This window comes from Ptychodera flava, chromosome 18, assembly GCF_041260155.1.
Source record: "Ptychodera flava strain L36383 chromosome 18, AS_Pfla_20210202, whole genome shotgun sequence".
NCBI classification, from domain to species: domain Eukaryota; kingdom Metazoa; phylum Hemichordata; class Enteropneusta; family Ptychoderidae; genus Ptychodera; species Ptychodera flava.
This window is the reverse complement of record NC_091945.1, coordinates 35,566,828-35,590,897: the sequence shown is the minus strand read 5'-3', so window position 1 is coordinate 35,590,897 and position 24,070 is coordinate 35,566,828. Positions and strand designations below refer to the sequence as shown.

General features: G+C 35.3%; 1 protein-coding gene across 1 annotated transcript in view; it reads left to right on the top strand.

The window, feature by feature from the left end:
- The window catches only part of LOC139117480 (protogenin B-like), a 91,317-nt gene that overhangs the window by 14,645 nt on the left and 52,602 nt on the right, over positions 1 to 24,070 (top strand). Inside the window, exon 3 of the mRNA XM_070680612.1 lies at positions 23,027 to 23,168. Within this exon, the coding sequence (XP_070536713.1) occupies positions 23,027 to 23,168 (142 nt within the window). The remainder of the gene's footprint in view (positions 1 to 23,026; positions 23,169 to 24,070) is intronic.

Sequence of the window (24,070 nt, the reverse complement as noted above, 5' to 3'; positions counted from 1 at the left end):
TGTCATATCTGTCAAAACTCTTAAATTGCCCAAAAATTGTGTTTTGATAAAAGTCGTGCATAGCCATTGTGGCATGATAATTTCATATGCAGGATTGGAAAGTTAATAGGCTTAGATATACCTCTACATGGCGTACATATTCATGTATTTTTGCAAAACATGGACATTATAAGATCGATGGTGTAAGTATACTTCATATTTTAGGTGGTGAACAGCTCATTATGGCCTCATTTGATGATTCAAAGTACAGTTCTACCACTCTTACATATGAAAGATGTATCAAAATACAGCTCTGTAATTTTCTCTGTGCAGGGACACTATTGTATATTGATTAACATCTTCTGTACACAACTTAGATATTCTGGAGTTGTTTATTCAAAAGATGACTCTGACAATCCTTACAAAATCTGGGCCTTAACAGAAGTCTCTCTTATTACAGGAAAGGGGAGGGTGTTGAAATGTGAGGGAAAACAAAATTTCACCAGTTTCTCAGTTCCATAGATCCATGATTTTGGGATACTTCCTTTGAGTCTCACCAGTGCTTTCTGCTCAGGAGAAGTAGTAATTATGGTTGGCTCCTGAAAAACAGGTACTGAGCTTTCTTACCCTCCAAAAATTGGTCTGAGCCACCATTTGTTGTCAAGTTCAGTATTATATGTCAGTGTCACCTACATCCTGTAGTTAACTCTATTTTTTCTTGAGCATGTGCTTAGATTTGTCCGCTGATGTTCATTCACATTTGTCTAAATTACTGAAGGGTACCAATGAGACCAGCCAATGGGTGGTTTCCATGGGGATGGTTGCTAGGTTACAATTATATCATCCTTTCAGTTTACTTTGTACTGTATAGTATGATGTGAAATTACAAAAAGAAATTGAAATGCATGAAGCAGGTCATTGGATACACACTTGACCCAGCATCAATCTGACTTGTGTTTGGAAATGTTTTGAAGGAACAATAATTTATGTGTAACCAGGGATTTAGGCAAATTTTATTCAATGTCAAGGTGGATTACCTCCCTGCTCTGCTTTTGTTGCGTCCCTAGGGAGTGCGTGCACTGTGTACATAATGCATTTTATCTGATTCTGTCGAACTGCAGGTATGCTGATAAATGGGATTTTGTTTGTGTAAAACCGCGATATTTGTTTTAATTTCAACACTGTGAAGTTCAGCAACAGATGCAGAACACTTGACATTACAAGCTTTCTGTAAAAGTGGGCAGAAAGTAAACACTCTGCAGTGTCAAGAGTTATAGAGTTCAGAGTTCAATCTGCAAACAATAATGTTTTTGTAAAATGATCGCATCATCGAGTTCAATGTTGAAATAATTTTGTGAGTTTCAATCATATGAGGTATATGCATTCATAAGTTGTGTTCAGCTGAACAATAGCTAATGCCCTGTTGTATAAGAATGCCATAAGCAAATAGCATGAAGTACTTTGTTTTTTTCATCTCAAACGTCCAGCACTGATTTTAGTGGTCAAGCAATAGAGTTTAGGTGAATTTGTGCATAGACTTTAAAAACAGTCTATGATTTGTGCTTGTTCAAATACCATAGCTTGTCATCATAGTCTTGCAAACAGTGCATTTTAGCTTTATTTCAACAACTGCAACAGGTTCAATACAAATGTGCCGTGGGAATAGTCATCAGTTATCAAAAACAAGATCAACAAAGCCGGAAGTTCTCTTTTGTATGGTAGAGTTACCGCTATAATTGGCTATCAGAAATGGCTTTGATAGGAAATTACTTTTCAGATAATACAACCTAAGCCAGTTCAGGGTCAAAGTCGGGTTTTCAAATACATTATGCAAATTTACTCACTGCTCAGGATTGATTCAATTGGAGCATGATAACAGTGTCTTTTTTCAGGAATTTCTCTTTCCCTTACTCTGCAATGAGTGTGGACTTTTGTATTTTTTTCACACAGTGATACTTGAATGATCATTGATAACTGTAAGATATCTTTTAATACTGTGTGACTGAGGGTAATATCAGGAATTCCTCAATTCTGTTTTCCAGATAAAAATATACATGTGTTTTCCAATCCAAGTGGAGGTAGAAATGCTTAGAATCAGAAAGCAGGGTCCATATGCTCACAGAAAGTCCATAAAAATCCTTGACTTTTAAAACCTCCAATTAAGTCTGGGAAAAGTTCGTGAAAATGAAAATGAGTTCTGGAAAGTCTTGGAAAATTGATAGGCCAGCCACAAATAATAAAAACTAATGAGGTGATGGGTTGGGTTACTGTCAAAATAATTTGTAAAGTAATCAATAAAAAATGATATAAGTGAAATGATATTTAGAGAATGGTATTTTGGACGTCAAAAACTCCTTGTCTGAAAAAAATTTCTTGAAAGTTCATGAGTGTATGGATCCTGGAAAAAAACACCTGAATGGGAAAGTGAATGATGTTGATAATTGACCTGTATGTGACATTCAACTTGTGAAGCTCAAATTTACCATAGACACTGTATTTACCATCATGAAATAGACATTTGCTTCTGAATGATTTGCCATGTTGTGTTGTTTCTAAGAGTTTACAAGGAATGTATTTTTTAGGGCAGTCCTTACAACTTTGAGAAATTGCTCAGAAGATTTTGATGGAAAACTCACTTTTGCGGAAAAAATCCCAGGAATCAATATACTGAGATCAATAAATTTGCATGTCATTAATCCTGAGCTAATGAACGCACAATTGCATTGAATGTGTTGTTCATTACATTTGAAACAAACAACCCTATTCTCCATTGTTTCACGCTAACAAAAAACTCCACGCCATTAAAATACTTGCAGAGAAAGTCATCTCAACCAAACAAGTATGTCAATATGGGGTCGTTATCCAAATTTGGCAAGTCATTAAACTGACTTCAGTTCTTCTGTTTGTTGAGTTAAAGATTGTTTGTGTTTGTTACTGCTATACCTGTGTAAGCTCTGAAATTTTGTGGTAAGCTGGTGTTAAATTTGTGCCAGTCATGTCAAATACATACCTGTGTCTGTCCAGATATACACCCCCTGAGAAACTTTGTCATCTATTTATTGATTTGCTAGCTAGCTTTGAGACATCTTGCATAATTTCTCAGTTCACTTGGTTGTGTTGCGATGATGTATCTTAATCCAGAAAATGTGGTAGAATGATGTTGTTGTGATGCTTTTGTTGAAAAAGTTAATTTCAAACTTTATCTTGTCTTACATGTAAAGAAGATAATTTATGAGACCACCCACAGTTCTGTTGTCATATAAGTTGTCAGTCTTTGTTGATATTCATGGCACAGTAAAACTGTCCTCAATAAACACATACATGTACCTTATTGAAATGGTGTACTGTTTATTCTTTCAAGAAGATATTGTTTTGCACATTGAATGTCTCCTCATTATGAATTGTATAAGTAACATTTCCAAATTTGTTTACCGTGAAAAACAATTTTTTTATGTTCGATTGCCTTGCTAGGTTCATAATTCACAGACTCTATACCATGACCTCGTACAACCACCTGCATTATTGGACGTTTAGTGAAAATCACAGAGTTGAATAAAGTTTGCTTATTCAGTAATGAAAATATCAAAAACATCTATCAAATTTAGACCACTGAACTGTTACACATAGGTGAAAAAGTTCAAGATGATCTTGAACCTGTCACGGTTCCAATTCGTACTGTGTCATATTAAAATCAGTCCATTGTTTGTTTGGTAGTTGTGATAGAACATATATGTCATGGTTGAAGGCTGCCTGGAAATTACAGTGTAGCAGCTTTAGTGTGCAGTATTCAACAAGCATTGCCAATGTCCTCGTCAATGGCAGGTGCCTGTGTCATGAATATACACGCATATTCTAATATCTCCTTCAGTCACCGACATTACTTTTGTGAATTCATGATCTAAGAATGTGTCAGTTGCTTGGTTGATGGAGTTGCTAGGCTAGGGTGACTGGAGATGATGCATGGCAGGTGCGTGTGTGCGTGAAGGGTAGCGGACATTACCGAATGACATTACCAAGGGTAATGGCCTTCCATGTATCAAGGGTGACCTTTGGCCCCATTAGTCGATACATTCTTTAATCTTATCGGAAAAATGCGCGATTGGAACTACCCAATAACAGAGTGCATACACTTGGCATGATGCCAAGTGCAGCAGTAGTTCAAGATAGGCTTCATTATGAGGGTTGACACTGACATTGATTATGAAAGGAAGTGGTCACTCTTTGACGGTTTCCCTTCTCTTTTCTCCATGATGTTTGGTTTTCATCCTACACGTATTCCAACAACAGATCAGAAATTCCAGTATTATGCAAGGGGCCTCTTCTTTACCCATGAGTGACTTCCTTTGTTTTCAGGTATATCTGAAATTACAATGTCAAAGACATTACAAATAGATGAATACAAAAGACTTTCCAGCTTTAGTGACTATCAAGAGAATTGACTTAATTACACCATGACAAAAGGGCTTCACCATAAGCAAGAATGGTATCTTCCAAGATGTTGGTGGTGGTCTTGGACATTGTGTCAATTTTACTAAAGTTTGTTGTTGCAGTGGAGGTGGAGGTGTTGGGTTAGTGGGTGGGGTGCAGCCAGGGTGTGTGCAGGGCAGCAGAGGAATATATCTGAAAACAAACAATGATTATCATATGCAGCACTTTTGGGCACTTTGTGTTTGTTTCATGCTATGTACATGAATACATCTTGAAAGAATCAAGGGTTGACGTATCAATCAGTCATGTTTATCATTGGGCATGGATGAGAAAAAATCTAAACATTTGGTTTTTCTGCACCAGGGTCAGTAATTAAAAGTAAACGGTCACTATGAAGCCCTTAATTCTCACTCCAATACAATAAAAAATCAAAGAAAATTACCATTTTTTGGGTGCAAATTTTGTGCTTGACGTTCTTGTTTGGCCTGAAACATGGACACGCAAAAGTGAAATAAGGTGTAGAACATGGATGACTCATTTGCATATGGTCTGCGTGTGTTATTAAAACCAGGACAGGTGTAGGATATGAAGTGAATCCCAGTTTACTCCAGTTTATACACTTTAGGTTATATTTTGCAAACTGTCAGTTAATATATTGTGTATTATTAAACACAGTCCCCGGCTTGAAAATTTCCCTTATATGGAGTATCAATGGTCAGTCACATGGCCCTAATTGACCAATGAAAGGATCTCAGATTGTTGATGTGCATGGTATTGCATGGCATTATAAATACTTGTTGGCGCTTGCCCATCAGGCAGATTGCTCTCAGCTGATATGTTACATAAGAAAGTCAGGCATACCAACGGACTTTTCTCATCCCTGTACCTCTAGCATATTTTTTTTAAGGAAAGATACACTGATCGCCCATTACCTAATCCAACACTGGATTTTGTCCTTATCTTTGTGTTCCACATTAAGTCTCATCTGCTACATCATTATGGTGCTGATAATAGCAGCTCTCCAGCATGACCCCTGAGAATATCTTTTGTTGTTGGCAGAAGTTAAATCTTCCATGGATTGTTTGGACTTTGTTATCATAAGCAGAGATAAAAATGAGATTCGGACAAGTATGTACAGTTTACCTATAATATACCATTGTACGGAAGTGATATAACCAGAGCAAAGTAGCCATCCGGTGGTCAGAGTATTCAAATTGAGGCCACTCTGCTTTTAATCATTAGAGAAATAAGTGGTCAACCAATGTGAAAGTGAACAAACCAGGCCTCTTTGTTCTGTGACATGCAAATGATTTAGCATAGAAAAAGCAGTGTTTGTGTACTCAACACCTATATGATCAATACCACACATAAATAGACGCCTCATGAGAAACTTATCACCTAAAGGCGGCATCCTTTCATATACACGTTATCAAAGCAAGGTTCTCTTGGCAAAAATCTGTGGAAGGTTTTCCTGATATGACAAAATATCTATACTGTGATTGCTTTCCAAGGTATTGTCATTCATTCTTTTCAGCAGTGTGGCCGGGTGTTTAAATTCATCAAACGTCAGACTCTTGCATTTGTACGAGAGATGCAAAGTGCCTTGCTGGTTCTCCCAGTTGTGGCTCTGTCACCCACACAATACTTTCATCCTTATTTACAGTGTAATTAGAATGATGGCAGAAGTGGTTATTCAAATTACAATTACTTCTTGAGTGTGTACTGTCAATGATGATATGTTTGTTCAAATATAAAGTACATCCTCTGTAGCTTTGTTTGACACTTTTGGTATCCCAACAGTACTGAGAGTACCCATGCCCTGTATTAGAATGTCCTAATGTTTCCTTATCTGATGCAAAATGATATTGACAAAATTTTGCTTACTGGACAAAAAGATATCTCTATAAATTGTAGAGATGTACAAAAGTCTTTAATTGTTGTGTTATTCAATATTACAACAGATGTATAATTGATTTCAAAGCTATCAGTAATTAGCAGTTCAGTTCTGAAGTGGGTTATCATTTGTTTTCAGTTGTTGAAAGTGGTAATTTAGTCACATGTTCATAAAACAGCACATTTTAGAGTTAAATTTCAGTGAATTTATGACGGTTGAAAATTTCACTGAAGTTCAGGGTTATAGTTTAGAAACAACACACAAAGTAAAGTAATGTTGTGTGCCAATCATTGAATCTGTTTACAGCTGTGATGAAAAGATACGAAATCCAATAAACAGTAAACCATAGCAATTTTATGTGAAGCAAAGCTGTAATGCCCTACAAAACATAAAAAACCTTAGCAAGACTTACGAAGGCTGGGCCCATTCTGAGCTTTTGCAAATAAACATAATCTTAGCGGGTCTAGTGGCTTAAAAATGCTATTTGAAAGCCCCCCTGAGAAAAAACGTGTTGTCTCTAATAGTATAGATTGAATCCTGTGTTTTTCAAGTACTTTAAGATCTCAAGCCACCCCTTCTGTTCAAAAAATGTAAAAGTCCCAAGCCACCCTTGTTAGGTGACCTTAAAGAAGTGAATGTGAATACCAGGGTATGAGGGTGGTGCAACCATTGGAGAGATAAAAGATTTATTGGGTATCATGTATCAATGCTAGATTAGTGTCCAGCTTGGTTCATTATTCCAACAGCTCATAGCTTTGAAATGTTTTCCTTGTCAACTACTAGACCCCCTGCTTGATCACTTTGCAGTTCCTACTGTCCATTGCAATACAGTGCTTAGCAAAAAGATTTACAGTTATATATGTGAGGATATGTGTGCGTGAATATGTGTTTGTTTTTGTCGCCGGAAATCAACGATCAGATACATCCATCATCAGAGTCTCTTCTCAACTGCAAGCAGAACAGATGTATACAGATGTCCTTGTGGGAAATTACAGTGCTCAATGCTAAGCAGAGCGTTATAAATAATTACTAAATTATATATATATTATATATATATATATATATATATATATATATATATATATATATATATATATATATATATATATATATATATATATATATATATATTATTTGAAACCGTGTAACATGAGAGGATTTTCATGCAAATTTGTAAAACCTTGAGAAACATTTAACTGTTTGTATATTTGGTGATGTAAGTTAAATTATGATGCCATATGGTTTTATTGTTTGGGGAATTACACAATACACAGCATACATGACAATCAAATGATTTTAGAATTCATTGCATCATAATCTGATGCTGGCAGTCAATTTTTTGAAAGATCAATGTAGGAGCTGTACCATGTATATTCCTTTTCTTCATGTATGTAACTTTCTTGGTGTTGTCCAATACCCATTTGTTTACATTCGTTTTCCTGTCCCAAAAATTAACAAAACAGGATACATGGGGAGAAGGACAGGGCACTTTAAATGTTGTAATTTTTATGAGATTTACTGCTTGGGTCTCAGAAAGGTATTACAGGGATCAATGAACAGCCATTTACTGTCACCTCAGGATGTGCAGATAGACAAAGGTCAACAAGCCTGGGTGAAATGTGACCATTGGAAATTCTTTGTCATGCTAGCATTGATACAAAATATCTTGACCTCTACTTATGAAGGTGTATGTGAACCCATAGAAGTTCGCTGTGCAAAGTCACACCTTTGTTAAATAATGCACACATGTACCTGTACCAACAACAATACAGCTAACTCTAAATGCAAGTTGGTTTTGGGATGTACCATCGCATCTTTGGAGGGGTGATCAAAAATTGAGATTGCTATTTGTTGAATGAAACACTTTCACTGCTTTAATACATTCTAACATGTGAATCCCTTGTTGTTTATCTGAGCATGGAATCCAATCTGCAAACTGAAAATGACGTAAAAATTGTATATTCAAGTGCTTATGAAGATTTACTATATTCAATACAGTCTGTTGCCATCAAACAAGATATTATAGTCATTAAATATTGTATCAGTATCTGAATTAAACAATAATCTGTACTATGATGGGATGAACAAACAAGGAATAGATTTGTCCCATTGAGTGCCAGAGTCAAGTTTTTGCCACCACCATAGAATATACCCAGTCAATTTTTTCAGATTTTTGCCAAAAAACTGTAGCCAATGAAATGTGATGTCCATGTGGTCAAAAATTATGAAAACTGGCTGAAAAATTCACAAAAATTGGTAAAATTGGTTTGATTATGGTAATTGACATGTGGCAAAAATGATGTGGCGACGTGATTTTTTTTTTCATTTTTTTTTAAATTTTTGGTGGAATTTGATACATTTTCCCCTTTTTTTCCATAGAGGCAAATGAAAAACAGGAAAAAAAAGAGTTGACGCCCACACTTCGAAGTGATGCAGGCGGTAACCTGAAACAAATCAATTTTTTTTTTGGCCTAAAAGGGTTAAAGGGGCAGGTTTTCCATCAACCCTATCATCAAGCAAATTAATTAACTGAACGTAACTTTCAAAGGGAAACAAAAAACAAACATTACATAAACAGTCATCATCAACAAGCGCTAATGTGACAGCCAGGAATTGAGAACTGTTGCTTTAAAAAGATGACGTCTTGGATATGTAATCTTCCAGGATTTTATTGATGATGGAAAAGTGCATCTCTGCAAAACATAGCACTGTGTTCAAGAAGTATTCAGTGATATCCTTTTGAATCGACACAGAACTGTGTGTTATCACAATGAAACATACCTATGATAGTGGGATGGAAATTTCATTCCAGTCAGTGGTCCCAGCTGATCAACTTAATGAAACAACACCTGTGACTGTATTTTTATTTCACCAAGAATAATCCTTTCAAATGATTGTTTCGACGAAGAATTTTATAAGTCTCTGCTGAAAGGATGGCCAAATGACTGGTCAGTGAATTTCACTTTTGACATGGATTACAAAAAATCATGTTACAAACAGATTGAATGATAGTGACAGAAAGAACAATTTGAAGCAATTATCTTGAAATAGAAAAAGAACCTAAGTAATTGCACTTGTATGAATGTAGCGTATTTTCTCTAAGATTACTATAATGCTATAGACAGTCTTGCTTGATAATTGATAGAAGACAAGAGGTTTTGCAACATAGAGTTGTGAATAGAAATGCATTTTTCTCTCTATTTTTGTAATCCCATTGTATTTTTTACGAAGATTTCTCATGAAGTGTTGTGCAAGAACGATGTCAGCGTGTGACTGACATATGTCATAATGGTAGAATTCAAAAATAATGAGTAAGATGAAGCATGTGGTTCATGTGAAATCACATCTTGGTGAAACACACATGATTTTCCGATATACTTTTGGTTGAAATTAAAGAAGATTATTATGCAAAGATATATTGTATCATTGATGATATGTATGCCGTCCAGTTTGTTGAGAACAGTGATGGCATATGCATGTGGAGCACACAGTTTTTACCATGCTCTCAAAATTTAAATTTATCTTTATAAAACAAGAGAAAAGAAAGATAATATGAAAGAAATTATGTGAGGTAATCTTTGTTTGATTCCATCTTGATTGCTCCTTCAATCATTATAGCAGGTTAATGTGTAATGTTGCATAATACGAAAGTGGTGTGGATAGGTGTTGTGTTACAGAACCACCCCTGCAGTAAAATGGTCACAGAAAACACTTTCATGTATTGTACAACATATTGTGTTTTCTGCGTGATGTGAAGATACTTATTTTACTGATCCAATCAATTTTATCTGCTGATAAATTTACAATAATGTGCCCATCAGTGTTCAGAAAATAGACATGTAAGAATCTATTTATACCCATCACGTTACATTTCACGTTGTAATTTAATGGCTATAGTGATGTAACCTCTCCGATAAATTGAATAGGGTGGTTTGTCTTCTTACATGATGTTGTATAATAGTGAATTTCATTATTTCACATGGCATGTATTACAGCCATGCAGGTTTTTTAATTGAAATTTTTATATGGTTAACCAACCTGCTGTGCTGTGCACTGGTCTGTAAGGTAAATTATATTGAATATGACATTTAAACAGTTCTAATAATCATTATCATTCAAGGTCAATAGGGAATTTACAAGGTCCAAAGGCAATATGAATTATACAGGATAGACCAGGTCCAAGTAACAAGGTAATATTAATTATACAGGATAGAGAAGGTTTTATGACCAGGTTCAAGTAACAAGGCAATAGACATGTTTTGCTACACGTTTTACATGAACGTGAACGCGTAACGTCACGAATTTCTGCGATGATGTCATTGACTTGTGCGTACGTTCTCCACGTACACGGAGCCATCGTCACGTATTTACATGGAGACCGCTGTTTTCACGTAATTTGTAAACGTGTAAATTTATTCTCATCTTTTGGTATCAAAACATGATATAAACTGTGAAGCATCCATGCATGTTGTTAGTTGTTATATTATAGTGACATCCTCAAAGATATTCATGTATTTTTGTTATTTTTTATGTGCAATTTCTTTGTCGATTCGCAGCATATGGGCAAACCATTGAGCTATCCCTGTGATGCGGAAACAGACTACGTGGACCCCAGCCGGGCCGAATCACTTCTTGCGCGTGCCACAAGAACGGGTGACGTAACGCGTAGCCAAATGGGTTTTTACACGCGAATGTGTAAGCCAACGCCAATTCTACGCGTTCACGTTCACGTAAAACATGTAGCCAAACCTGTCTATTATGAATTATACAGGATAGACCTGGAAACATCATCATGTCTAGTAATAAGGCAATATAAATAGGGGACAGACCCAAATTCTTTCTGTATGACAGCAGTCAAGACAACAACAGTTAACAGCTGATAACAACAGAGTACAAACAAAACACCATTTTTGAATCAAAAGCTCTACCATAGATATCTATGTTCTAAAACAAGCAAGTGCCATATGGATATCACATGTTTAAGCAGCACAGCTTATTAATTTGGCCCCTGGCAAAAACAATACAAAATATGATGACTCAGAATTTTAAAAATCTCTCTCTCTCAAAAAGAATGAACTGTACATGTTCGCAAGAGATCAGTTCAGGGTCAAGTTTTCTTTTGATAACAAAATAGTCCTCAGAGGAATCACATCAGTCATGGTTGTCTGTTTTCATGGTTTAATTCTGTTAGATTGTTGTGTTAGGATGTAATTTTTGCTCAGCTTGAAGTCATACACCATCTTCAGTGAACTTCATTTACATGGTAATAGCGTTAGAATAATTGTAAGAGCGTACATGCATATACAGTGCGTTATTACCTGGTTAACTCCCATAAATTGATCATTTTTAAGTGCTGTGTATTTTGATCAGCGGAAGTAGTTCATATGTAGATAAAGTCAGATGAAATCTTGTCTCAAATGAGAGTCAAAAGTCACATTCACGCTTGGGTTGTGTAAATACATACAACTGTATTGAAATGTACCTTGCATGTTTTGAATTTTAATAGCTATTTCTAAAAATTTTTCGTACTCTCAAATAAAAAGACAACTATTTGTTCCAGCTTGTGTCATATTTTTAAATAAAGATTGATGCAGTTTAGTTATATATATGGATTTGTATGTATTTCATTGTTCATTCTGTAGAAACAGGCATTCTGTTTGCTTTATGTACCCGTTGATACCTATACCAGTGGAACCTTACCGGATCAGCCCAGCATCTGTTATCTGTTTCTTTGAAAAATTTGTTTGCTCAACATATCAAATGCTAAAATTAGCTAGCAAAAATATGTATCATAATAAAATGATAGATTTTGCAGCATGGTTCACAAGGTGTTTCATAAATAAATAAACAAGGAAGCCATAAATAGAAGAAATATCAATAATTTCAGACTTAAAATTGTAAGGGATTTGATAGTTCAAGAGGAAAATGTTTAATGTGTAAAGTTTTACGAGGACTTTGACATGTGTAATAGAACACTATTTTATTTGCGTACTTCTCTGTGATACACTTTTCTTGAACAATATGTATCACCTGCACAGTGTTTTCTGTTTTCCCACCAAACATTCCTTCTGTGGTCACAGGATGGGAAATCTTTGAACCTCTAATTAAAGTAAAGTCAGTATGTAGGACGAAGTTATGTTACCAGTAAAGGTGGAAATTTTTGATGACAATTTACAAGTTGTTTTATATCTGAGGATTATATCTCGGTATGATTTAGCAATGCATTAACATTTGTTTTAATCATTACTTCTGTACTTTTAATCAAATAATGAAGTTTCTCTGTATCTCTGCCTGTTGCTAATCGTATGCTAGAACAGACCAAGCCAAGTGGGTGAAAATACAAAAAACCTGTATGTTATGATTTTAGCTCAATACTGCTTTTTACTGACTGGGCCAATTGGGAAGTGATTCTGTCTGGCAGGAAAAGGGTTAACCCTTTACCTGCCAAGTTCATATTTCACCATCAGGTTCCATATGGTGCATTTTAACAAAGACTTGAAGATTTGAAGGTCCATGAAGACAGATACTGTAAACATGGTTTTTACAGACTAAAGCTGCTATAAGTTGCATACCAAGCTAAGTGGGTTAAAATACATAGGCTCAATATCCCTTTTTACTGACTTTGCAGATGGGGAAGTGATACTGTCTGGCAGGTAAAGGGTTAATGTAAAGGAGGAGCTGTATCCAATACAATGAAGGTTAAGCATCCATAGATCTACTGGTCGTCTCTGATGGCTGTATTAGGCTTATTAACAACCAGTGGAGTGTCTTGTATCTGATTAGATCCACCGGATTCAATGCAAGGGTCAGATCTCAATTGCTGATAATATGAATGGAGGAATTTCAAACAAGCACATGCCTTATATTCATAATTTATATGGGCTCGTAAAACTATTGTCCTGTGCTTTATTGAGTATTGAATAGTCACAATGCAGGGACTGTTGTAAATTATCCTTCCACAAAAAGAAAATGCCAACGGCACATTTCACTTTGTTGTAGCCTGTACCGGTACTTAAACCCACTGTTGACACATACACATACAGCATGGACTTTGGGACCTGTTTACACTGAAAAATTATTTTATGTGACAGAAAAACCAAAAAAAATCAAGGCGTCTTGTCTGTTTTCACGCAGGTTAATATTTTTCAGAATGTTTGCATGATAAATGGCATTGAATTTAAAACTAAAATGTTACCTCTGCATTACTGTGAGAGAAGTTCAGTTTATTGAATCCTATTTGAAAGGAGTTCCAAGCTGTTAAACTTTGCTTGTTGATTGAACACTCTGTTCTGTGATTTGTACAGGTTTGTAAGTAGCATTATGCAACAACTCTATTCCATGTGTAAATCAACATTGCCGTCTTGTTAAAGGTGGTATTATAAGTCTGTAAATATTAGGGGCAGTTGGGGGGTCATTTCTGCTAATTAGTCATTTCATTATGACACAGCAACTCTGGCAACTGATAATAAAATGACAGCATTTCAAACTGAACCCTTTCCACCACAATATTGAAAGCTTGCTGAAAGAGCTAGATAAGAAAATGATGATAATAATTGCGTTTGCTATATTTATGTGATTTTTTGTTTTGTTTATGAAAAGAGTGAAAATAATCCTGGTTTATCTATTTGTGTTGCGGTATAGTTTTTTCCTTCCCCTGGACTGAATAGGTATGAATCTTCTGGGTATTAAGTATTGATGTTATGAATTTGATTGTGGCACTCAGTGCATGAAGGAACAAATTGAAATTGCATAAATCAGAATGAACAATGTCCATTAGTATGGTAGTTTTCAAATGCAGTAGCGTCAGTCACTGAGATGCATAGGGCGAAAAGCGTTACCCATTAAAGCTGAGGTCTTGGCTGTCAAATAGGTCAGTGACTTGCCCAGTGACAGGAAGCATCTCCAATGGAATCATAGATCCCTAAGGGATTCTTTACCTCTTAGTTTCTTGAAATATACAGTGACAAATATGCCAAATAAATGTCTGTAAAATGCTTTGAAGATCCATCAGTTTTTACCTGTATAAAAAGCATCTGGCATCTTTCCATCGATTTCATCATGGATACGGTACTCAACCACTGGATCTCGTTCTGTTTCTGAGGTACGGGTTTGTTCTTGTGGCCTATATTCTCAAAACCAGTCCAAAATATCTTGTGCTCAACTTATCAACACAGTGCAATGTCCAGTGTTTATTGTTGAAAACTAAATTGTAGTCCATACTAGAATTCATATATCCTCAATAGTATATCCTACAAACTGCAATGTGTTTGTAAGGTAAATACCCTGTATTTCAATATGCTCTGGCAAGGAAAAGAAAGAGGATTTTTTTGGAGAACAAAGGCAATGGAAATGTTACAGCATTGTAGTCCCTCCAAACATTTCTTAGGAGTACATATATATCCAGTAAAATATTTTAGAAATCGAAGGAATCAGTTCATTACCATTATTTGACATAGAATGTTAGAGATGACATTTTCTGAGAATACCATGAATATTGACTGATTGAAGTAGTGATTAAAAACAAACCGATAGAATGAAAACATAGTGTGTTTGATTCATATTAATCATCATTTGGCCCATGTCACTTTTTCTGAGCCAGGCTTTGTTAAACTGACATAACTGGCAATTTTAATTAGGATCTGTTAGTGAAGGAAGTACTTTCAATTTTGTATCAAACATATGTTACTGACATCAGACAAGAGAATTCGTTAATTCTTAACAGTAAATTACTTGTTTCAAAGTACGAAAAAGCTTTTCGTTAGAAAGATTAAAACTAATGTGGCTTTGTCAATTTTGTGTTGTCCTGAAACTACGCTGTCTTCCAAGTGTAGAGTTTATTCTGGCAACCATGAAATGATAGGCATGGCCTCTGGTATGCTCTGCACGCTATGAAAGTAGTTCCGGCAGCTGTACTGTCATGCCTTAAAGATTTGCCGGGTAATCTGTTCAATTGGAGTATTGCATTATTTATACTTCCAGGTAGTTCACACAGGAAACTGAATACAGTTATTGCTTATTTGAACTTGGATGGGGTTAACCTAAACCACAGTGTTTACTCCACCGGGGTCAAGTTTTGATTGAAGTACACTGGTGATTGTGCACTCTTGAGTGACGTTTATGAATATTACATGAGCTTCTGCTTGCGTGTAGAGGTAGATTCCATGACTCAATAAGTGTTCAAATGAATGAAATCAGTAGCAATTGTTATGCTCTGGCGTTCTAAAATTTCTGCAATGAATACTTGATAATTATGCCGCAGCTGTTTAGTACAGGCAGTGATTATGGTAAACCCAGAGAGTTTTGCCATTATTGACATACAGCTTACACAGAGATCCTAGGGCAGTATCTTGAATGTGAAAGGTGTGTTTGCTTCGGAAATGTAGAGGATATTTTTTGGTTAAAATATCTGAACTTAAATCTTCATTGTTTGACTATAAAGTTTTTGACTGTTGGGAAAAATCAACTTTTCAAGGAAAGTGTAGGTATAGTCATGTAACAATAACAAGAATCTCTTATGTGTGTTCCTTGCAAGTTCATTCCAACCAACCTCTAGCAGGAATGGAGTATTCCGCAATCCCATAATGCTGTAGGATTAGGCAGGCTATCTGAGGACATGAACTGGATATTGACAAAACAGTTAAAGCTGTGGATTTCAAGGTCACTGCGGGAGCCCACAATGGGTATTCCAGATGTGATCTATTCACACAGAGAGGCCATAGCAAGACCACCCAGTGTATCGGTGACAGAACAGTCTTGTATTTCAAACCCTTTGACAGCTTCCCGCCACTTTACCTAAAAGTTAATCTGAGTGTGCATAATTGGCAGACACAGAGTACATGAAAATCAAAGAAATATCTGTTAAATCAATAAAGATTCCACCTTTTATTGAGTAAACTTCCTCTACCAAATAAACAACATTGTAGAGTTAAGCCCCTATGTAGTACCCCAAAGTACTGATCAAGGAGAAAGTGTTTCATTATAGATCTAGAGCTCACATGTCTTGGCTGAAATAACATACTTTATACATGTATGGTAACAGTGAGACTGCTACTAGTAGAAGGGGAGAAATTCTGATGTGTTGAAAATGAGGTTTTCATTGATGCTAAGAAAACTACAGAACTTTCACAAGTTCCATAGTGAACAAACATTCTGTGCCATTGAGAACACCATGTGTATATGTAAACTGATGTCTTGTGCTTGATGTAAATTGAATTTCAATGTTGGATTAGTGAAGCCATTTTTTGTTGTTGCAAGATTATTTTTATGTGACATCAGTATAGTTTGTCATATTTGTAAGAGTCTTCCAGGAGATTTTTGAAGAGTTTAAGAGCTGTATTATATCTTACCTTATAGATCCAAACAAAATAAATCTTCACTCACTTTTATCACTAATGCCCTTCAATATTTCACAACAACTTAAAATACACATACACAAAGTCTGTATGCTTTTCAATTTGATTCAGACTTTTGTTTTTTTCCTGTATAGCTCTTGATGTTTATTCCTCTAGACATTAATATTCCAACCCATCTCACATGAGCTGCATAAGCCAACCATGTGAAAAAGACTCTTTCTGAATCATGTATGTGAGAAATATTCAAAAACAAAGCAAATCTCTATCGTGTGCAAGGGTATGCCCTTAAAGGGATGGTAGCCGTAAACTTTTGAACTTTTAAACATTGACTTTATGTGTAAAATACAGTTATTGTTCACATCTGAATTCTAGTGCAGACAGAATTCCCTTTTCAACAATATCAATGCAGTTTTACACAATCATGTACACAGGCTGAGTCGACAAGCTATGCATCTCAATATGCTTTGGGGAGTAGAATAAGAAATTGTTGTCGACATTAAAATAAAAGGTCTGTTAACCTGTTAAAAGAGATTAAAAGTTTGACAGACTTCGATTCTAGTATAAGGCATTGAAAAATATGACAATTAGAGTGCCAAAGTCAATTTTTGTAACCTTTAGAAAATATACTCGTCAATTTTTTCAGAGTTTTATCAAAATTTTGATAGCAAACTGTAGCCAATGAAATGTGATGTTCATTTGGTCTAAAATTATAAAAAATTTACAGAAAAATTCATGAAAATTGGTAAAAATGTTGCTATAAAATTTTGGTGGGAATATTAGCAATTGCAGCACTCAGGATCAGAATTTCCATTTGCTTATCATGGCAACATCAGCAAGATGCAGAGGACGACTTGATAGACTGGTCCATGATGACACATGAAATTCAAATTAGACCTTAGTAGTCGTTATCAACCCACTTTATGTGAAAAGATTGTGATTGACAGTTGAGAAAAGAGTATTTTATCTATTCACCTAAGTACTTGTGTAGGTGTCTTCACTATCTTGCTGAAGACCTGCCCCGTCATTTATCACATCTCGGCCCAAAGGTTGCTGTCTGGCACATGCTTTATGAAATACAACCTGCCAGTTATCAGCCGAGCTTCTGTACCAGCATCAGGTTACAGTGGTATTTCTGATGAAGTTGCCATTTCTATTATAATGTGATGCTTGTTTCATAGAAAATAAAACTCTAATTTTACTTGGATGAAATAGCCTTTAACATAAACAGCTATGGCCGAATTACTGAAAACTGGTTTAATTATTATTAATTGAAGGTGTGTTTGTAGAAGTATGTCTGTGGACTATTACCGGTATGTGATATAATGTGTGAAGTTGTAGATCAATGTGTGTTAGGGTAGCAGGCATAGCTATATTGACAAGCAGAGTCTCATATTTTGTAAGTTCCTTCAGGACAATTTAACACAAGCAGCATGCATATCAGCATATATATCTACAGTATAACAATGCAACAATCAAAATTGTATGTCAGTAACACTACAAAGAGACTACTGTCTCTCAGTACTTTCAGATTAATGCCAGTGATAAAAACTATACCTGCTCATGTTTTTAATGCAATGTAAAATCGTGTCCTGAATCCCTAATAGCTGTTGTTAACAGCCTTCGTTGGGTGAAAGGGGGTCATACTGCATCATGTAAGTGTTCTCCCATGGCGGTATGAAATTGCTCTCTTTTGAGGATCAGATGAACATAAATGCTAATTCGATGAGAAGAAATGAAGAGTGGAGATTAAATGGCAATTGTTGTCTGAAATTGTCAAAAAAGAGGAAGAAAAGAGTTGATAACAAGATGGAGTGAGGTCAGGTTGAAATCTAAGGTCTATGAAACTTGCTTTGTGCAAAACAGATTTGATGTGAAATAGGCACTGTTTCCCAGTGACATAGCCGCTAGTTACCCTAATTACATCCTGAGAAGTTGTTTTGAAGCACACTGCATACACGATCAGTGTATTCATTGGAGACTAGAAAAACATTCGTGTAACAGTGGAGGTAAATTGTTCAATGTAATACTTTATAAGGAGTATTTATTCATTTACTTAATCCTTCCAGTCATTAATTTATAAATTAATCTGATTCATTGAGTCAGACGATATTGAAACCCTCAAAACCTGAACAAAATCAATAATGGTATCCTGTTAGATTCGGTGATGCATATTAATTGGTGTGTATGACAGTTTTACCAAAATGAACTCCCTGTCGACTTCTGGCATGTGTTTTGCAATGCAGGGCGTCTATACAAGACATTGATGCCGTGTTTTTCAGCATCCAATCTAAGTTCAATCAGCACGCTTGTTGTGCAGGCTAATTCAATTTCTTCTTTGTTAATGGTAATCAAGCTAACTCGGAGAACTTTGAGAGAGAGAAAAAAATTGTTATTATCAAGGAAGCAAATTTACGGTTGATTAGAATGTAATTATGCTCGAAAGGGCAACTTTGAGCCACGTTTGTGAACATGCATTTAATGGAACTGAGAATCTGAATTATTTTAGGTGGAAAACAAGTGGTCAAACAATATTTTCCTATGGTTTATCTACTTTATATTAGAAATGGTCAATACTAAAATAACAAATATTAATAATTATACGTTCGATGGATCTTTTTATTATAAAAGTAATGATTGTTTTGATTGGGTTTAAAAACTGCTCTTTATAATTTGCTTTATCAGGGAAAAATTGTTTTGTTTTTTTTGCAATTTGTTTGCCATGGCAAATTTCAGTTTTGCGTCACTGGTAATTTTGGCATTTAAAGAATTGTGATAATCATGTTGCTGCAGGTTTGTGTTCCGAGAAAAAAGCTGTTCCCAGGGGAGTGAGTCTCATTAACAGCACAGCTGGGTACTATTGACATTTTCTCCTGAGAATTCATTGCCATATTGTTGTCTCAAACCCTTGTCAAGGATGAATTCCATTACCCAAACATGAAGTACCAGAAACTCATCGGGGTTCAGATGGCTTCAAGTTGCATCTGAAAATTTCCAATTCCAAACCTTAGCTTATCTGGATTTTGTTTCATTGTAATTACAAGCTTATAATTGAACACCTTCCTTGGTAGTGTTTCCTAGTAAATCTATTGCTATTTGATGATTCAATTATTCTATTTTACTGATTTCAATTTTGACAAACTTGCCATATTTTTGAAGTATTACTCTTGACAAAAACATAAATTTATTAAGTACAATGAAGTCCAGTAAAATGTAATTTCAGTCGCTGTCTGACAAAATTGTATTCCTTCTTCATGTCGCAGGAAAGACAAGTGAATTGAATTATTCGTCTGTACTTGTTTCTTGGCGTTAAAACAACCAAAAGCTTTACAGATTACAGAACATTACATATTATTCTTTAAATTTATAACTCTAATGCTGACAGAGTTTAAAGATAGGACACTTTGTTTGTGTTCTTTGCTCTCTCTCTCTCTCTCTCTCTCTCTCTCTCCACATATTTGTAGCTTGTTAAAAAAACATTCAGTCGACAGGTGTATATCAAATTTATAACTCTAATGCTGGCAGAGTTTAAAGATAGGACACTTTGTTTGTGTTCTTTGCTCTCTCTCTCTCTCTCTCTCTCTCAACACATATTTGTAGCTTGTTAAAAAAACATTCAGTCGACAGGTTTATATCAGATACAATGGGTAGTACTTGTTGAATTTGGGAATGTGTTGATTTTGATGAACACAAAATTTCGTATCCAGTAAAATTGACATTTCCCCTGCAGAGAAAAAAAATTTATGAAAATAAGTCTGTGATCAACAGAAATGATAACATATCTGATGGAATAGGGGAAGTTATGGATGGAATAGTAATTAAGTTTTCTCACATTGAACTTTTTATCCCACATTTGCTTCCTGACTTACAATCAGAATTTTGTTTACTTTTGATAAAATCTTATCGTTCCTTGCATACTGGATAATTCATCTTCCAAATTCCATCATCTGTAAGCGCACTGGTTTTTGTTTTTCACTTATGACCAGCAAGAGTAGTAGAGATTAATATGCTGCTATTGTACCTTATACTGAACAGGGTGTGTCAATGCCAATAAACCAAAGGGCATTTATCAAATTTTAAAAGCCATCAATAAGTCTGATTCATAAAGAAACATGCAAACCGGGGTGTTTGATAGATCATTTGAATGACCTTTAAGGATGCAAGGCAAAGTATCTGTTTCTCATGTAATACACGTTGTTTGTGAGATAAATTACCATGGAAAGATCTATTAGGTAATATCAAATTAGATCTGTGCGTGTTTGTTGTGCAGTCTACAATTGTCATATAGGGTCAGTGAATTCTTGAAGCAAAGCCCATGTACATTCTGATATGTAAACAGTTCCACCCCTGAGTTGTTGTATAGGGGTCCAATGATATCATGAAAACAGTTCCACCCCTGTTTTGTTGTATAGGGGTCCAATGATATCATGAAAAGAGATGGGAATGTACTAAAACAAGTGTAGGGAAAGGGATGTTTAGAGGCTTTTTTGCTATTGGCTTATGCTTCAACTGAATCCTTCCTGTGTTTGAGTGAATTTTATAAACAAGTTATTTTGAAGTGAGTTTGTGATATTCTTTCATTCTACATCTTGACTGACAAGCATCACCGATCGCTGTAGCTGAGGGCTATAGTGATGAACTCGTTTCAGTTCAGTCATCCAGATAGCCCAGTTTTGCAGTGTTTATTTGTCTAACTCCCTAATGAGGTGGGATCGTGTTTGTTTTGGGGGCTGAAGTTATCGTTGCTGTTTAAAAAGAAATGAGCCATTCCTCATGGCACAAGAACGTAAAATACACATACACCACATCATTTTATCTGTTATAAGTTTTAGCCCTGCCAGCGTCGCCATCCACAATTGCTCAAGTACCATATACTGTACATGTACTCTGCATAAATCCTGACACATACCTCCTGTAATTATGTTCATTCCTTAAATCTGAAACATGCATTTTACATACTGTTTCCTATGTAATCTAAGACATCCAAATTTTATTATTAATATTTTTTGCTATAAACAATGATAATATTTTTGCTGTAAATAATGAATATAAAAGAAACATTGATATGGAATTATCTGCAAAGGAGTGCTGCAGTAGTGTTTATTTATCTGCAAGTTACCATGATGAAAAATTTTCAATTTTATTAAAAAAAGGAAAACAAAACAATGCAAAATAAATAGAACTAAAAACCAAACTACGACTACAATGGTAAGGCTATGGGTAGGAGATAGTTTAGGAAATTTTCACCAATTCACATCTTGACATTTAAAATATCATTTAAAACACAGAAGAATTCGATTTAGCAAATTTCCATGTTAGTGAACTTTGTGTAGCCTGGCCTACATATTTATTGCGTGGAATAGCCGGAGAAATTTCTGTGCTGTTTTAGGTTGTTAGCATCAGTGAGATGCTAACATGAGAGAGATGAGAGATGTACCTAATGGCTGTAGAACTGTTCAACTGTGTATGTCATTTTAATGTTATGCTGAAATTTTGGTGGAACAACCAAAGATATTTGACCATTGCATGTCACCATGGGCGATTGTCCAAGAAAAATTGACAAAATCTACTTGTTTGACAACCTGTTTTTTTCCAAATGCATCAGAAAAAAGAGAAGACAGTGATAAGCTGAAATTTATAGTGATGTGGCATTTGTTTCAAGCATGTTTGAAAGAGGCAGCTGTTATGATGTAGAACAGGCTGTTTAAATGATGAAACCTGTGAAATATGATACACTGTCATTTTCTGTGTTCTGATACAATATTATTTATTAATTTCAAAATGAGATAGTCGAGTAGGATAATTGACATGCTGTACGAATCCCCAAAACAAATCTTCTGCAAAGAATTATTCTGATGAGGAAGTGAAGTGGGAACAACATTCACAGCGCAATGATAAGGGATTTGTGTGGTTTATGGCAGGAGTGTGTTCTAATGAGTTAATAATATTTGCATTTTACGGTATATGTCCTACTCATTTCGACATATCACCATATGGTATTTGATTTATATTCAGTCCAGTTGAGTCCAGTTTGAAGGTTAAAAATCTGAAGGATTTATGTCTGTCAATGTCATGAAAGAGTACGTTAAATAGAAAAAGAAAGGGTAGATTTTGACAATTTTTGTATGACATGTATTGAATACGGTTATATAATGTTTAATGGCATTTATTTTGTTAACATGAAAAGTGAATAACTTCTTATTACTCTATATACATGCCATGATAATGTCTGATGCATACCGCTATGTGAACCAACAAGACTTAAAAGTAATGTCAGAATACATCTTATTGCAACTATCACAAAACAATAAACATTACTTGTTTCTCCACCGATAAAAAATGTTACTTATTTCTCTACTTTCTGTTTTGTTTGCAGCAAAGCCCAAGTTCTCAGTGCAGCCAAAACCAGTTAGAGCAGAAATTGGACGTGTAGCTAGATTTAGTTGTTTTTCAGACTCGATACCTCAGTCAGCTTATACTTGGGAAAAGGACAGGACAGCCTTGCCTCTAAGTACCAGGTATGAATTTTTTATTTTCATTTCCTTATCAGATGAAGTGTTGCTGTGATGGATTGTATTTGATGTGTTTGTCCAGATGGGCTTCCTTCCATCAAGGTATATCCTGTGCCATACCAAAATACTCAGGCATGCCAGAACTGATTTTATTCCAGCTTTTTTGTACAAGCATGATGTGGGGTGACATGTTCTTTTGTATTTGATTCCATCTGCTGGTTGTTCAGTGAATATAGGTTGTTTCAGTTGGATAATAATAGCTTTGCAACTCATCATACATAAAAAAAGTGCTACAACCCCACTCTCAAGTGTTTTAATATGAAACTGACATTGTTTCTAAAATTAGACAATATAAATAGAAATAGTCGTTACAAATCACTTGGTTCTTCATATGGCATAAAATATGTACATTTTTGTCAATAGTAGTTAAACCAATCTGTTTCTCAATGCAGACAATAGATCACAGCATATTGGAAATATAGTGAATCTATTGAATGTACTGGAAGGTCACCTTGAAACGATACAGTTTTGTTTTCACCACAATTGAACAGTGGTACTGGGGCAAAATAGGCTGGAAAGGATGTGTACCAGATAAATTTTGTAGTTTGTCTCCTGTAAAAAGTTGAAAGGATTGTAGGTCAGGGGCATTTTTTCTGTCACTCAAAGTTTTCAGTGCTATTCCTTTGTAGATTCATTGTGAAGCCAGTGGGAGCAACCGGTTGGCATCGTGGGTTTTGTGAAAATTTAATATAACCCCACAGAGTTAGCAAAGACATAGTCAACTGCTTTGAATTTGAAGTGTTTATGTCATGTGTTTCTCTAATCCCAACATTTGCATGGTGACAAATGAGTTTTACTTCATTATTTAAGAGAATTATTTAAAGTTTTCTGAAGCAAAACATAAGCAG